General features: G+C 42.3%; 1 protein-coding gene across 3 annotated transcripts in view; it reads right to left on the bottom strand.

The window, feature by feature from the left end:
* STX12 (syntaxin 12) overlaps positions 1 to 17297 on the bottom strand; it is a 51284-nt gene that overhangs the window by 28200 nt on the left and 5787 nt on the right. For all 3 annotated transcript variants that reach the window (XM_025393005.1, XM_025392997.1, XM_025393011.1), the window contains exons 2-3: positions 5929 to 5998; positions 1991 to 2090 (exon numbers count right to left, since the gene is read on the bottom strand). In XM_025393005.1, the coding sequence (XP_025248790.1) occupies positions 1991 to 2090; positions 5929 to 5998 (170 nt within the window). The remainder of the gene's footprint in view (positions 1 to 1990; positions 2091 to 5928; positions 5999 to 17297) is intronic.

Genomic DNA, 17297 nt, shown 5'->3' with positions numbered 1-17297 from the left:
CATCATGGGCCAGGCATGGTGGCTCACGCCTGTAATCCCAGCACTTTGGGAGGCCTAGCTGGGCCGATCACCTGAGGTCAGGAATTCGAAATCAGCCTGACCAACATGGCAAAACCCTGTCTCTATTAAAAATACAAAAATTAGCCAGGCGTGGTGGTGGGTGCCTGCAATCCCAGCTACTTGGGAAGCTGAGGCAGGAGAATCACTTGAACCTGGGAGGCGAAGGTTGCAGTAAGCCAAGATTGTGCTACTGCACTCCAGCCTGGGCAACAGAGCAAGACTCCGTCTCAAAAGAAAAAAAAGAATTTGACATCATGATCCATACATACATACACATATGTATGTATGAAACAAAAGTCTCATATAACAATATTTACCATTAGTACATAGTATAGACTCTGATACTTCTACTCCATTTAAGTTTTTTTAAATGCTCATCTCAATACACTAAAATGACTTCATGTTACACTACCCACAACCCATACTTTGAAAAACAACCCAGGACAGGGAAGTTGAAAGGCTTTGTCTTCAGAGCCATCAGATATAGGGCATTATCATTTTAAAAGTTCAGTAATAAAAAGCAATATAAAGGCCAAGCACAGTGGCTCATGTCTGTAATCCCAGTACTTTGGAAGGCCAAGGCAGGAGGATCACTTGAGCTCAGGAGTTTGAGACTAGCCTGGAAAACATAGCAAGACCCCATCTCTACAAAAAATTTAAAAATTTAGCTAGGTGTGGTGGTGCACACTTGTGGTTCCAGCTACTCAGGAGGCTGAGGTGGGAGGAACCCTTGAGCCCAGGAGTTCAAGGTTGCAGTGAGCTACGATTGCCACTGCACTCAGCCCGGGTGACACAGTAATACCCTATCTCAAAAATAAAATAAAACTAAAAAAGCAATAAAAGTTAAGTGCCACCACAAATGGTATAGAAGCTAAAAGCAAAACAGAATCATAATAGGAAGGTAGATGCAGGAAGTTTTTTTTTACTGGAGACCTGAGGTACATCATGAATGACAAGTCAAGCCATGATGAACAAGGGACACATCTGACTTCAGGAATGCGGCATATTTAGGGAACAATAAATCTCAGTAAAAATTGTGTGTTTCTAAAGGATTTAAATGGCCACTGAAGAAAATGACTTTAAAAGAGAACCCTTTTTCCCTGAGCAGTTCCTTAACCTGAGTGAGACCTGTGAATAACTCATGACAGAACCTGAAGGTAACTGCAAAACATGAAAGAAAGATGTTTCATTAAAATTTATAGATAATGGATACAAAACAAACTAGGAAGGCTGGGCATGGTGGCTCACGCCTGTAATCCCAACACTTTGGGAGGCAGAGGCGGGAGGATTGCTTGAAACCACAAGTTACCCTGGGAAACCAAGATGCTGTCTGTACAAAAATATTGTTAAAATTAGCTGGGTGTGGTGGCACATTGCCACATGCCTGTAGTCACAGCTACTCAGGAGGCTGAGGGGACGGGATTGCTTGAGCCCAGAAGTGGGAGGCTGCAGTGAGCTATGATTGCACCACTGCGCTCTAGCCTGGGTGACAGAGGGAGACCCTGTTTCTAAAACAACAACAACAACATAAAAATAATAATTAAAAAAAAAAAAAACCTAGGAGAAAGGAGCAAGCCTACAAACATAAAACTGCTAGCCAAACCCCAAAGAGATGTAAACGTTGAGATTCCTCTTCAGTTAACTCTATTTTATTAATATATTAATAATATGTTATTAATAATAGCAGCAGCCACCACGTATTGATTACCTACTAAACGCAGGCACTTTGCCACATATGGTGCATACATTCTTTCTATTGCCCCAACAGTCACATATCCCCCACTTTATGGATAAGAAACTAAGGTGCAGAGGACATCTATCAATCTAGCACCAAAGGCCAACTTATTATTTTTTTTTTGTTGTTCTACATACTGCCTTTCTACTAACACAAAGTCCTTTCCTATTAATAAACAAAACAGAAAATACCAACCTGTTCTGAAGTAGATAAGGGAAGGGGCAAGGACCCTAATTCTTTCAGCAATTCATTTGTTTCCTTGGCGAGCTGATTTGTAGAGTGTTGTAACTGTTGCCTAAGAGAGAAAAGATATGTTTCAGGATGTTGTCACTTCTTGAGAGGGTTATACTCAGAACCACTTTGTTCTCAAAGTGTCTCATAATGTAGGGAATGAAGGGCCATTTGAAGAAATGAGTCCCTAGATGCCCAGGTTCACAACAAAATTCCAGAAATATTACCCAGGCAAACCCACTTCAAGGTACCTTCACTGAGCAGAAACAACCTGCTTTAATAACCTGCTGAAGAAAGCACAGATTAGGAATTTTAACTCTTTGGGAAGAGAAGAAAAGCTATCAGCAGTTCTCATAAAAATATAAAAAGAACAATTGCCGCCCACACCTACATCAAGTAGTTTAAACATACTGAACTCTCTTATTACTGCCATAGTCCGCTGGCTAGAATCTAGGCACAGACAGTTAGATGAAATGTGTATTAAAAGCATAGCTTCCTACCTACCCTAGGGAACAACCTCCAAAGAGCTAATCCCATGGTCTTGCTTTAAAAAGCTGGCTCTTTTCTAGCCTTATCCTTGGCTTCCTACCTGCTCTTTATACCTAACTTTCTGGCTCTTCCCTCCAAAACAAAGAAGCCCTACCTGTTAAAAATACAAAAGGAGTAAGGAGGAAGAGGAATTGAAGAGGAAAGAATATGTAATATATTAAGTGGAACTGAAAGTAGTAGAAATACAAAAAGTACTCCTTTCATTTGTGGTTTCCTCTAGTATCCAGCCATTTCTACAAAGGCTTTCTGGGACAACAGTGAAACCACATGCTATGATCTGAATGTTAGTGCCCCTGCAAAATTCATATGTTGAAATCCTAATTCCCAAGGTGATAATATTAGGAGATGGGGTCCTTTGGAGGGTGATTAGATCATGAGTGGTGCCCCCATGAACAGAATTGGTGTCCTTACGAAAAAGGCCCCAAAGAGCTGCCTTGCCTCTTCCACCAAGTGAGGACACAAGAGGAAGGCACCACCTATGAAAAGGTGGGCTCTCACCTGACTGTATCTGCCAGCACCTTGACATTGGATTTCCCAGCCTCCAGAACTATGAGAAACAAAGTTGTTGTTTCTAAACTACTCAGTTTATGGTGTTTTGTTATAGTAGCCCAAATGGGCTAACACACCACACTACTAATTATTAATGTTTTTTCTGTACTGCAAATGGGCCTCTAGGATTTAAAAAAAAGGAGTCAAAAGCAAGAGGGACTCAATCAGTGGCTTGAATATCCCAGGTAGTGCTAAAATACCCAGAGATATTTCACATTTCCCTGGAAAAAGCTCACAAATAATAGTCATTCTCTCACCTCACATTGTCTAGGGTAGGAAACAAAAAATAATGCTCGATATATATATACACATATATATGTACATACATATATAGATACATACATATATAGATATATACATAGATATATATTTTATATTTATATATTTATACATTTATATATATTATTTTATATGTATATTTTATATATATATATATATATTTTTTTTTTTTGAGACGGAGTCTTGCTCTGTCGCCAGGCTGGAGGGCAGTGGCACGATCTTGGCTCACTCCAACCTCTGCCTCCCGGGTTCAAGCAATTCTCCTGCCTCAGCCTCCTAAGCAGCTGTGACTACAGGTGCGTACCACCACACCCAGCTAATTTTTGTATATATTTTTTTTGAGACAGAGTCTTGCTCTGTCACCCAGGCTGGAGTGTAGTGACGTGATCTTAGCTCACTGCAACCTCCGCCTCCCAGGTTCAAGCGATTCCCCTGCCTTAGCCTCCCAAGTAGCTGGGACTACAGGCACGTGCCACCATGCCCGGCTAATTTTTTGTATTTTTAGTAGAGATGGGGTTTCACCATGTTAGCCAGGATGGTCTCGATCACCTGACCTCGTGATCCACGCGCCTCGGCCTCCCAAAGTGCTGGGATTACAGGTGTGAGTCACTGCTCCCAGCTTGCTCAGTACATTTTAAAGATGAAGAACAGCACTAAAAGCAGAAATGGTGCAGAAGAGGATGTGATAAAAAGAATCAGGAGTCCCTACTATCAGTCTACTATTCTCTCCCTCAGGCTCCCCTTGGGCCATTCTGATTACATTTTGCTAATAATATATATGCAGTAGTCCCTCAGTATCCATGGGGGACAGGTTCCAGGGCCTCCTCCCGCCAAATCCTTGATATAAAATTGCAAAACATTTGCATAGAACCTATACCCTTCCATATACTTTATTTATTTATTTATTTATTTGAGACGGAGTTTCACTCTTGTCACCCAGGCTGGGAGTGCAATGGCGCGATATCAGCTCACTGCAACCTCTGCCTCCCAGGTTCAAGTGATTCTCCTACCTCAGCCTCCTGAGTAGCTGGGATTACAGGCATGTGCCACCATGCCAAGCTAATTTTTGTATTTTTAGTAGAGATGGGGTTTCATCATGTTCGTCAGGCTGGTCTTGAACTCCCAACCTTGGTTGATCTGCCCACCTCGGCCTCCCAGAGTGCTAGGATTACAGGTATGAGCCACCACACCCGGCCTGTATACTTTATTTTTTATTTTTTTGAGACAGAGTTTCACTCTTGTTGCCCAGGCTGGAGTGCAATGGTGCAATCTCGGCTCACTGCAACCTCTGCCTCCTGAGTTCAAGCTATTTTCCTGCCTCAGCCTCCTGAGTAGCTGGGATTACAGGTGCCTGCCACCACGAGCAGCTGATTTTTGTATTATTAGTAGAAACGGGGTTTCATCATGTTGGCCAGGCTGGTCTTGAACTCCTGACCTTCCTCAGCCTCCCAAAGTGCTGGGATTACAGGCGTGAGCCACTGCACCTGGCACCCCCTTCCATATACTTTAAATCATCTCTAGATTACACTACCTAATACTGAGAGGTGAAGCCAGTTGGACTTCTGGATTGTGGGAACTCTGAGAAATTTTCTGTCTTACAAGAGGACTGTAAAATGCACCAATCAGCACTCTGCAGCTAGGACTGTAAAATGCACCAATCAGCTCTCTGTGGCTAGCTAGAGGTTTGTAAAATGGACCAATTAGCCCTCTGCAAAATGGACCAATCAGCACTCTGTAAAATGGACCAATCAGCAGGACATGGGTGGGAACAAATAAGGGAATAAAAGCTGGCCACACCAGCCAGCAGCAGCAACCTGCTCAGATCCCCTTCCATCTTGTGGAAGCTGTGTTTTGCTTTTTACAATAAATCTTGCTGCTGCTCAGTCTTTGGGTCCACACCACCTTTAAGAGCTGTAACACTCACTGCGAAGGTCTGCGGCTTCATTGTTGAAGTCAGCAAGACCAAGCACCCACCAGAAGGAACCAACTCTGGACACAATACAATGTAAATACGAGGTAAATAATTGCTATACTATATTGTTTCAGTAATGACAAGGAAAAAAGTCTGTACATCTTCAGTAGAGACCTTTTTTCTGAATATTTTCTATCTGTGGTTGGTTGAACCCACAGGTGCAGAACCTATGGATATGGAAGGCTGACTGTAGTTGGAAATCCAGTTAGACTAGATCATGCGGAGTCCTACGCCAACGAGGAAGCTCATTTAGGCAGAGTTGTGAGCAGAATATAGTTTAATAGCGGTACAAATTCCCTTTTCTACTTCCTTAAATTGTTCTGCTAAACTGCCCAAGAGGAGAAAGAACCAGAGTTCAAGGACTTTGAAAGGCAGTGGAAATCACAATCCATTAATATACTTTGTTGCCCCTCTTTTAGATCCAACTATTATCTCATGACCCACCGCCTCTCATTCTGACTTCCCAGACGTGAAACCTAAGCTGCCGTGCAGCAAGGATGCTGTGTCCTCAAATGGCCCTCACAAAACCCAACCTTGTCAGGAAGTTACTCACAGATTTTCCTGTAGCTTGCTTGAGTCCTGCTTAGTTCCTAGCTGGCTCATCAAATTCTTTATCTGAGCAGCTGGGGAGATAGGAAGAAAAAGATTTATTTAAAAGAAAAATACATTCATCATGAGTACCCTACTTCTAAGATCCCTGGTCTCTTCACATTCAGAATAAGTATTAATACATGCAACTAACAGAGACCACGCTATGATCAAAACCTTGACACACACATTCCTCCAAAAACTAATTATAAGGTTCACCTTTCTCCTATAGAGTAACTATGTCACTAAGTAGAAGGTGGTGGTTTTGTTTATCATCCCCCCAAAATTTGTTGTTTTCCTAGATCTCCTATTGCAATGGTTAAAAATTTCAACACCTTTAGCAGGGCCTCTAGGCCAGATATCAATTTGCAACAATACAAAAATTCAAATCAAATACAATAATTTTTCTATAGCAAATATTTTTGGAAAGACAATGTATACTTATTACTAATAATGGGTTGCCATCAATTGAGCACCTCTAAGTGCCAGGCACTATATACTAAGAGCTTTGTATACATTCTGTTTTTAATTTTCACAACAGCAATCTCAAGTAGATATACTTTTTTTTTTTTTTTTTTTCCTGAGACAGAATCTCGCTCTGTCACCCAGGCTGGAGTGCAGTGGCACGATCTTGGCTCACTGTAAGCTCCACCTCTGAGGTTCATGCTATTCTCCTGCCTCGGCCTCCTGAGTAGTTGGGACTACAGGCGCCCGCCACCACGCCCGGCTAATTTTTTTTTTATTTTTAGTAGAGACGGGGTTTCACCATGTTAGCCAGGATGGTCTCGATCTCCTGACCTTGTGATCCACCCGCCTCGGCCTCCCAAAGTCCTGGGATTATAGGCGTGAGCCACCCTTAATAGATATACTTTCATTTTGCAGGTAAGGAAGTGTATTTAGAGAGGTTGAGTACCTTATACAAGTATTTACAATTAATAAGTAGCAGAGCAAAAATTCAGTGCCCAGTACATCAGATTCCAATGGTTATGTTCTTTCAACTGTGCTGTCTATCCATCATACGGTCAAATATATGGTTTTGTTCAGCCTTCTCTACCTTTTCCTAGATATTTGCTAAGACTAGGAATGGTAATGTTTGAATCCTGGATGTTTAACTCCTATCCTAAACCAAGAAAGCAGAGGTCCAGAGGAACTGATCATCTATCAAAAAGGAGGAATACTCTAATACCAGCCTACCTGGGACTCTGAACACTCCTGTCCCTTACTGATTTCTGCAACAACAATAGAGCCCTTCATTTCTTTTATGCCTTACTTTCTATTTGCTTTTTCTGGTTGCTGGTGAGGATGGGGAGATTTATTCATTCACAGAGGTTGGAAGTTTGTTACATGATTTCTTGTTTGCTTCCTTGCTTTCCAAGAGCATTCACTGTCTTCTATTACAAGTAGCTGGAGTACAGAACATAGGAATAGAGTACTCACTGCCCAGAAGTAACACACTTACCATCAAGTTTCAATAGAACTTCAAGAAATAACATAACATAATGGCTCTTCCAGCCATTCAGCCTTCTTTGTGAGAGCCCTTTCTATCCTCTCTGGATTAATGCCAGTTTCACTTGTGAAACATCAGCCTGCTAAATGACTGGGTCAGTGGAAGAAAATGAGGAAACCGATGTATATTGTATAATTTGTGAATATTATAGAAACAGTATACATATAATGCTCCCATGTCCAACAAGAAAGAACCCTCACTTACTAGAATTTTGAAATTTAAAAATTAATTGTTCCAAATTCACTTTTTGGTAATGGTACTCTTTAAAAATATTTGGGGGACACAGTCATAATCTTGTCCCCAATTTGGTCACCAAGATTAGTAAAAAAGTAAGCTAAAATTTATTAAGTACCAGTTACCTTACAATACTAATGACATGCTAATAGTCCCTAAATCTGATAAGAAGCAACGATTAGGCAAAAATCTTCTAACTGATTGATGGGTGCTTCTATTCCTAAACAGAAATGGAACAACTCAGTCCTTAGTAGTAAATACAAGCTATTTCTCCCTAGCCAAAATTACTGCATTGTTGGAGATACAAAGCAAACATTTCCAGAGTCAAGTATATATAGGGTGGTAGCACTTCAGATTATGATTTCATCTTATTTTGAGACCATGTTTTCCTAACAAAAATGTAATTCCCGTTTTATAACAGAAATATAGGATTCACTTAATTCAAAATTTGCCTTTTGACAAGACTTCTCTAAAAGATATCTATTTTACTAAGTGAGGGTTACCTATAGCTCAGTGGTTCCATGGTTCTAATTATAAGCACTATAATTATTGCATTCTGCTAAGATAGCATTATGTGTGACAACCACTTTTCTTCATCACTAACATGTGGTATGTCCTTCCTATCTAAGTCAAATGGGAATCAGGATACCACTAAAGCTATTAACTGGACAGCCATAAAAATAATGTATGAAAGAGGGCATGGATTTTCATTTACTGAGCATCTACTATGATGTACTAGACACTGGGTTTGACAAGCATTAACTTATTTGACTCCAACAATCCTTTAAGTAAGCATTATTATTCCATCGTTGCATACGAGCACAATGAGGCTCGTGAGAGTTAACAGAACTCATTCAGTCAGTCATTCATTCAGAGTAGAGGACCTACTCTACACTATTCCATGTCCTAGAAGACACTTGCCTTCGAGAGTTTTCTAAGGAAAAGAGATAGGTAATAAACATATCAGGTAGTGATAAGTTATATAAAGAGAAATAAATTCAGGTAAGGGCTGAAGTGACAGCGGTGGGCATACTAGTTATACAGAGTGGTCAGAGTATAAAGAGAAATAAATTCAGGTAAGGGCTGAAGTGACAGTGGTGAGTAGAGGATACTAGTTATATACGGTGGTCAGAGAGACCTCTCTGATAAGGTGACACTGAGCAGAGATCCAAAGTGAAAGATCAAGCCACACAGCTATCTTGGGGAAAAGCATTCTAGAAGAAGAGAGTAATCAGTACAAAGTCCCCAAAGCAAGGGTGCTTGATGTGATGGAGGCCAGGGTGGCTAGAGCAGAGTAAGCAAGAGACAGTAAAGAGGTGGCCAAGAAGGTAGTAGGGACCCAGATTGTATAGGGCCTTGCAAACAATTATGAGGACTTTGAATTTTAATGAAATGGGAAATCACTGGTAAGTTTTGAGCAGAGTGTCATTACAAGCAGAATTCAAACCCAGGGCTAACTCCAGTGGAATGTGCCACATTACATTCTCTCAAAAGGCTGACTCTTACAGGAAAAAGAATGTAGTCACACAGGGCAGTCCTAGATTTCCCAGTGTTCCACTTAGCCCCACCCTACTTATCTGATACCTCCCTAACTTAATAGCTCTCTGCTCCAGATAGGCTGATGTCCTTCATCTAACCTGCTCCCTTCTCCAGCTCCCTGGTACCTATGGGAATACTCCTCCGTACTCACTAGAGTCCAGCAGAGTGCCAGGCACCCAGGTGATACATAATTAATTATTGATTAATTGAGTTAGCCTCCCTTTTACATTCTGGCAAGCTCTTTGAGGCAGAAGATATGAATGAAGAATATAAGCTAGGAATAATGAGGCCTGAAATCTAAGCCAGACTTGACGACTAACTAGATGCATGTCACTAAGCAAGTCATTTCTTTTGACTGGGTCTCTTTTTCACCAATTATAGATGATATTCAGATTTCACTGACATTTACTGAATACTTAAACCATTTGTGTAAGGTTTTTATTTTCTCTCATTAAATCCTTACAACTATGTGAGAACTAAATGATCTCTAAGTACTCCCACCACTGCTCAATTCCAAAATTCAGTAACAGTGAAATAGCTCCAGTCGCAGAATTATGCTGTGTAACCAATGAGTACTTTTGCAACCCAGAGGTTTGGCTTAGAAAGGTTCCACCTGTGACTTTCTTAACTTTGTAAGTGCAAGGTACAAACAGGACTGGACTGACTATATGCCTCTAGAAGGCAGGGACCGCATTCTACTCATTTTTGTGTATGTATAACTCCTCCCAACACACACACACCCATCCAGAAAATAGTTGAATATATGATGACACATAAAGGTAGACCTGACAAAAAAAGTCAAGGAAATAGGTCTCGTCTTACTGACTGTCTTTAAAAAGTAGAGCATTCCTTGGAAACTTTAGAAGTATGCTAAAGTTATTAATCATCTATCAAAATTTATTAAATAAGCTACAGAGCTATGGGAATTTTATAGAATATGAAAAAAATCAATTAATAATCAGCCGTTCTGTGCGTATTCTCAGTGGAGAACTCTTCTTCATCTAGACTTTTCTGATTTCCTTTGTTGGGATGACCTGAATTTGGGGGGTAGAGATAGGGAGGGGTTGAGGAAGTGGGGGTGTTGGGGACATTATAGGGTCATTTGCTAGCTAAGCACCAGAACGAATCTAAGCCTTAACACTTTCTAAATTCCTAAATATTAAGATATTTTCTTTAAATTTTTGAGCAAGACTCAGGTATCAGACACCCTAAAAAACTCAAATCATAAGGACAACAGTGTCATAGTTTACTGGAACCCAGAGAAGCAGAACTTTTTGTATATTGCCCTCTATAATCACCAACACCAGGGATTTGTTCAAAACTAGTAACTCAGTGACTCATGTATTGTACATCTAAGAGATGTATCCTTCAGTAAACCTAAAGTACACAAAGGAATAATATGTTTACACATACATTTATTTGCCCTTGAGCATACTTAAAATATCAAAAGAAAAGTGAGGCCAGGCAAAGTGGCTCACACTTACAATCCCAACACTTTGGGAGGCCAAGGTGGGCAGATCACTTGAGGCCAGGGGTTCAAGACCAACCTAGGCAACATAGTGAGAACTGCCTCTACAAAAAATTTAAAAATTAGCCAAGCATGGTGGCGCATGCCTGTAGTCCTGGTTACTCAAGAGGCTGAGAGAGGAGGATCACTCTAGCCCAGGAGTTTGAGGCTGCAGTGAGCTATGATCATGCCTCTGCATTCCAGCCTAAGTGACAGAGCAAGACTCTGTCTCAAAAAATAGACAAATGAATAAAAATTTAAAAAGTAAAGTGACATTTTTTTCTTTTGAGACAGAGTTTCGCTCTTGTTGCCCAGGCTGGAGTGCAATGGTGCGATCTCGGCTCACCACAACCTCTGCCTCCCAGGTTCAAGTGATTCTCCTGCCTCACCTTCCCGAGTAGCTGGGATTAGAGGTATGTGCCACGACGCCTGGCTAACTTTTTGTATTTTTAGTAGAGATGGGGTTTCTCCTTGTTGGTCAGCCTAGTCTCAAACTCCTGACCTCAGGTGATCCACCTGCCTCAGCCTCCCAAAGTGCTGGGATTATAGGCCACTGTGCTTGGTCAAGTGATGCTTTTTGGAAATATTTTTACCAGGATGAGTTGAATCTTCTGGCTAACTTGGTTAATGAGAAAACTCCTTTTCCAAGCATCCTAGTAAATGAAGGTTTTATGTTAGATCGATGTGCTATAACTTTTTGGAGGAAAATAATTGGTTTTTTCCTATGAAATGTTACATAATCCTAGAAACCAGATGACTAGGCCAAAGGTAAAGACAAGTCCTTCAGTTCTGTGTAAGCAATTTTGTTCTTTATAAAACTAGGACTCTGCTGGGCATGGTGGCTCACGCCTGTAATTCCAGCACTTTGGGAGGTCAAGGTGGGCAGATCACCTGAGGTCAGGAGTTTTGAGACCAGGCTGGCCAACGTGGCAAAACCCCGTCTTTACTACAAATGCAAAAATTAGCCAGGCATGGTGGCACATGCCTGTAGTCTCAGCTACTCAGGAGGCTGAGGCAGGAGAATCGCTTGAACCCGGGAGCAGAGGTTGCACTAAGCTGAGATCATGCCACTGCACTCCAGCCTTGGTAACAGAGCGTGACATCTCAAAAACAAAACAAAATAAAACAAAAAAACAACTAGGACTCAATTTCTCCTATCACTGACCTCTCATTTTAAAAAAGCATATCCTGGCTAAAACTTTTAAAAGAGTATGAAGCAAATCAATTTGTTATACATTACAGCTAACATCCACACTAGGAACTACTCTAAACTGAAAACTCCTTATTGCTTTTAGCTGATATTGGGAGAATCTGAATCTCCAAATGAACCTTCATCCAAAGCAAAGTCAAAGCAAAGTCAAATTATATTGAAAGTAACTATCATCAGAGGTTGGAAAAAGATTTCTCTTCATTTAACAGGATCTAATGCTCTAATTCAGTATTTTAAAAAACAAACAAATTCAACAACAAAAAAACATTATTTACACCAAATGAGAAAACGATAGCCGATGTGGTGATTATAAAATGAAGTCATCTCGGTGTTTTACTCTGAAAATTGTGTTTACATTCTGTTTTTTTTTTTTTTTTTGAGATGGACTCTCGCTCTGTCGCCCAGGCTGGAGTGCAGTGGCCAGATCTCAGCTCACTGCAAACTCTGCCTCCCAGGTTTACGCCATTCTCCTGCCTCAGCCTCCCGAGTAGCTGGGACTACAGGCGCCCGCCACCTCGCCCGGCTAGTTTTTTGTATTTTTTAACCGTGTTAGCCAGGATGGTCTGAATCTCCTAACCTCGTGATCTGCCTGTCTTGGCCTCCCAAAGTGCTGGGATTACAGGCTTGAGCCACCGTGCCCAGCCTACATTCTGCTTTTATATCACTACAGTGAAAATTACCTTTTTAAAAAAATGTTTTGTTTTTTTGAGACAGAGTTTTGCTGTTGTTGCCCAGGCTGGAGTGCAATGGTGCAGTCTCAGCTCACTGCAACCTCCGCCTCCCGGGTTCAAGCGATTCTCCTGTCTCAGCCTCCCAAGTAGCTGGGATTACAGATGCCCACCACCATGCCCTGCTAATTTTTGTATTCTTAGTGGAGACAGGGTTTCACCATGTTGGTCAGGCTGGTCTCAATCTCCTGACCTCAGGTGATCCGCCCACCTTGGCCTCCCAAAGTGCTGGAATTACAGGTGTGAGTCACCGTGTCCCTCAACCTGACTTTAAAAAATAGCCACTGTACTATAACAGTAAAGTTCTAGACTAAAGTGAAAATGGATACTAAATATCAAAGGTATAATTTCCCTTTAATCATACCAGTTTCAGAATATTCAACGGTTAACAGCATAGCTCTGAATTAAGACTGCCTATATGGCCAGGCATGGTGGTTCATGCCTGTAATCCCAGCACTTTGGGAGGCCAAGGTGGGAGGATCACTTGAACCCAGGAGTTTGACACCAGCCTGGGCAACAAAGTGAGCCAGTCTCTATAAAAAATTTAAAAATTACTTGGATGTGGTGGTGCATGCCTGTAGTCCTAGCTACTTGGAAGGTGGAGGTGGGGGGATCCCTTGAGTTCAAGGTTGCAGTGACCTATGATGGCACCACTGTACTACTGGCACATCCTGGGTGACAGAGCAAGACCCTGTCTCAAAAAAAAAAAACAAAAAACAAAAAGCAAACAAACAAACAAAAACACTGCTCATGTCTATGCTTGTCCTGGTCCCGCTACTTCCTGGCAGAGTGATCTTGAGTAAAAGGCTCCATTCCTCTATGCCTTAGTTTCCTTGCCTAAAAAATGAAAATAATAAGAGAATCTTCATATGGTCATTGTGAGGATGAAATGAGATGATACGAAGCTAAATTTAGAACAATGTCTTGCACATAAAAGCACTCAATTAAAGATAGCTATTATTATCAAACGCAAGACCAAGAAAAATGTACTTAGCAGTGATAAAATCAATTAAGTACATATTGAATGCCAACTATATATCCAATGTTGTTCCAGGCACTGTGGCTAAAGATAAATGTATAGGGCCGGGCGTGGTGGCTCAAGCCTGTAATCCCAGCACTTTGGGAGGCCGAGACGGGCGGATCACGAGGTCAGGAGATCGAGACCATCCTGGCTAACACGGTGAAACCCCGTCTCTACTAAAAAATACAAAAAAACTAGCCGGGCGAGGTGGCAGGCGCCTGTAGTCCCAGCTACTTGGGAGGCTGAGGCAGGAGAATGGCGTAAACCCGGGAGGTGGAGCTTGCAGTGAGCTGAGATCCGGCCACTGCACTCCAGCCTGGGCGACAGAGCGAGACTCCGTCTCAAAAAAAAAAAAAAAAAAAAAAAAGATAAATGTATAATGCACGGTCTCCACAAAACTAACTGTGATCTCTCTGCTTGGGGTGACAATGTCAAAAAGCTTGAATTAATTAAAAAATATATAACATAAGTGCTAAACTGTGAGGGAAAATTGCTTGTAATATAGATTCAAAGGTAAAACACCAAAATGAGAGCTAACATTTCTTAAGCACTTACTATGTAGCAGGTACTGTACATGAATTATCTCATTTAATCATCACAACCCTATGAAATAGGTATTATTAACTCCATTTTAACAATGAGGAAACTGAGAAATAGGTAAAGCAATGTGTTTACACAGCTAGTAAGAAGCAGATCTAGGATTCAAATCCTGGCAATATGACTCCTGAGTCTGCCTACCTAACTATTAAACTATAGTGGGGCAAGGAATTCAACAAGTATTAATAATGTCGCCATTGGGGCTGGGCATGGTGGCTCACACCTGTAACCCCAGCACTTTGGGAGGCTGCTGTGGGCAAATCACCTGAGGTCAGGAGGTCGAGACCAGCTTGGTCAACATGGTGAAACCTTGTCTCTACTAAAAATACAAAAATTAGCTGGGTGTGGTGGCACGAGCCTGTAATCCCAGCTACTCAGGAGGCTGAGGCATGAGAATTGCTTAACCCAGGGAGGCGGAGGTTGCAGTGAACTGAGATTGCACCACTGCACTCCAGCCTGGGCGACAGAGTGAGACTCCATCTCAAAATAATAAAAATAATAACGTCACCATTTACTGAATGCCTACTATGTGCCAGGTAGTATACTAGACACTTTCAAACATCCCCCCCTTTTTTTTTCTGAGACAGGGTCTCACTCTGTCACCCAGGCTGGAGTGCAGTGGTGCAATCTCAGCTCACTGCAACCTCCGCAGTGACGTGATCTCGGCTCTCTGCTACCTCTGCTTCCCAGGCTCAAGCGATCTGCCCACCTCACCCTCCCAAGTAGCTGTGACTACAGGTGTGCACCACCAGACCCAGCTAATTTTTTATTTTTGGTAGAGCCGGGGTTTCGCCAAGTTACCCAGGCTCGTCTCAAACTTCTGAGCTCAAGAGATCCACTCGCCTCAGCCTCCCAAAGTGCAGGGATTACAGGTGTGAGCCACTACACCCAGCCTCAAACATCCCTTTTTAATAATTTCACTCATTTTATAAATGGGGTTACACACGGACACGGAAAGGGAAAATAACCTGCTCGAGGTTAATACACGGAAGAGGAGGGATTCAGTCACAGATGTGCTCACCCTGCAGAGTCCATGATCTTTCTGACTTCACTTTATCTTTCAAAAGCAAAGGAAGGCTGGGTGCCTGTAATCCCAGCACTCTGGGAGGCCAAGGCGGGTAGATCACCTGAGGTCAGGAGTTCAAGACCAGCCTGGCCAACATGGTGAAACCCTGTCTCTACTAAAAATACCAAAATTAGTCAGGCGTGGTAGTGCACGCCTATAATCCCAGCTACTGGGGAGGCTGAGGCAGGAGAATCACTTGAATCCAGGAGGCGGAAGTTGCAGTGAGCCAAGATCGTCCCACTGCACTCCAGCCTGGGAAACAGAGCAAGACTCCATCTCAAAAAAAAAATGCAAAGAAAAACTTAGTTGCTATGAGCAGGACTTATGCACAACTGAGAGGATTTATATAATTTAGATAGCCAATGAGGTAGGGAGAGAAAATATACTAAAAAAAGGAGGAACCAAAGGCCAGGCACAGTGGCTCACGCCTGTAATCCCAGCACTTTGGGTGGCTGAGGTGGGCGGATCACCTGAGGTTGGGAGTTCGAGACCAGCCTGACCAACATGGAGAAACCTGGTCTCTACTAAAAATATAAAATTAGCTGGGCGTCGTGGCACATTCCTATAATCCCAGCTACTAGGGAGGCTGAGGTAGGAGAATCGCTTGAACCTGGGAGGCGGAGGTTATGGTGAGCCAAGATTGCACCACTGCACTTCAGCCTCGGCTGTTAACAACAGCTAAACTCCATCTCAAAAAAAAAAAAAAAGGAGGAACCAAATGAGCAAAATATAAACCGAAAGATAGAGTTGAGGAACGTAAAGACAATAGCCTTCCTAGCAAAGAGTAAGGAAGAGTAGAAAATATGGCTAATTTGGGTTAAGATCGCAGGGAGTGAAAGCAAAGTGGAATATTAAGATCTGATTCAGGCCGAGCGTGGTGGTTCATACCTGTAATCCCAGTACTTTGGGAGGCCGAGATGGGCAGATCACCTGAGGTCAGGAGTTCAAGACCAGCCTGGCCAACATGGTGAAACCCTGTCTCTACTAAAAATACAAAAATTAGCTGGGTGTGGTGGCAGGCGCCTGTAATCCCAGTTACTCAGGAGGCTGAAGCAGGAGAAATGCTTGAACCCAGGAGGTGGAGGTTACAGTGAGCCAAGATCACAGCATGGCACTCCAGCCTGGGTGACAAAGTGAGACTCTGGCTCAAAAAAAAAAAAACCACAAAACAAAACATCTGATTCAGTAGACAACAGAGAGCCACCTCAGGCTCTTGAGGAAGTGAGCAGTATAATAAAAACAGGACTTTAGACATAGTGCTGATAGCATTATCAGTATAAACTAGAATGGGGCGAGACCATAATCAGAGACACTATGAATATGCTGCTGAAATACAGATGTTGAGCTGATGAAGACTTAAGAGGACAGCAAAGAAACATAAAAAGTAAGGGGCAAACATGAAAATAACTTTGAAAGTAGAACCCCAAGGATTTCATAATAATCAATTTAAAAGTTAAACTCTTCTTGCTTTGGGAGACTGAGGTAGGAGGATGGCTTGAGGTCAGGAATTCAAGACCAGCCTGGGCAACAGAGCGAGACCCCTGTCTCTAAAAAACTTTTACAACTTGTCAGGCGCAGTGTCACATGCCTGTAGTCCTAGCTACTTGGGAGACTCAAGTAGGAGGATCGCTGAAGCCCAAGAGTTTGAGGTTACAGTGGGCTACGACTGCACCACTGCATTCCAGCCTGGGTGACACGGTGAGACCTCCACTCTTCTTATTCTGTTAGTAAACAAGATCACATCGATAGCAACATAAACAACAGAAATGCTGCTGGGTTTTTTGTTGTTGTTGTTGTTTTGTTTTTTTCTGAGATGGAATCTCACTCTGTCGCCCAGGCTGGAGTGCAGTAGAGCGATCTTGGTCTTGGCTCACTGCAACCTCTGCCTCCCCGGTTCAAGCAATTCTCCTGCCTGGGCCTCCCGG

Source organism: Theropithecus gelada, chromosome 1 (genome assembly GCF_003255815.1).
Source record: "Theropithecus gelada isolate Dixy chromosome 1, Tgel_1.0, whole genome shotgun sequence".
Taxonomy (NCBI): Eukaryota; Metazoa; Chordata; class Mammalia; order Primates; family Cercopithecidae; genus Theropithecus; species Theropithecus gelada.
The sequence above is the reverse complement of the archived record's forward strand: the minus strand, read 5'-3'. Positions and strand labels throughout refer to the sequence as shown.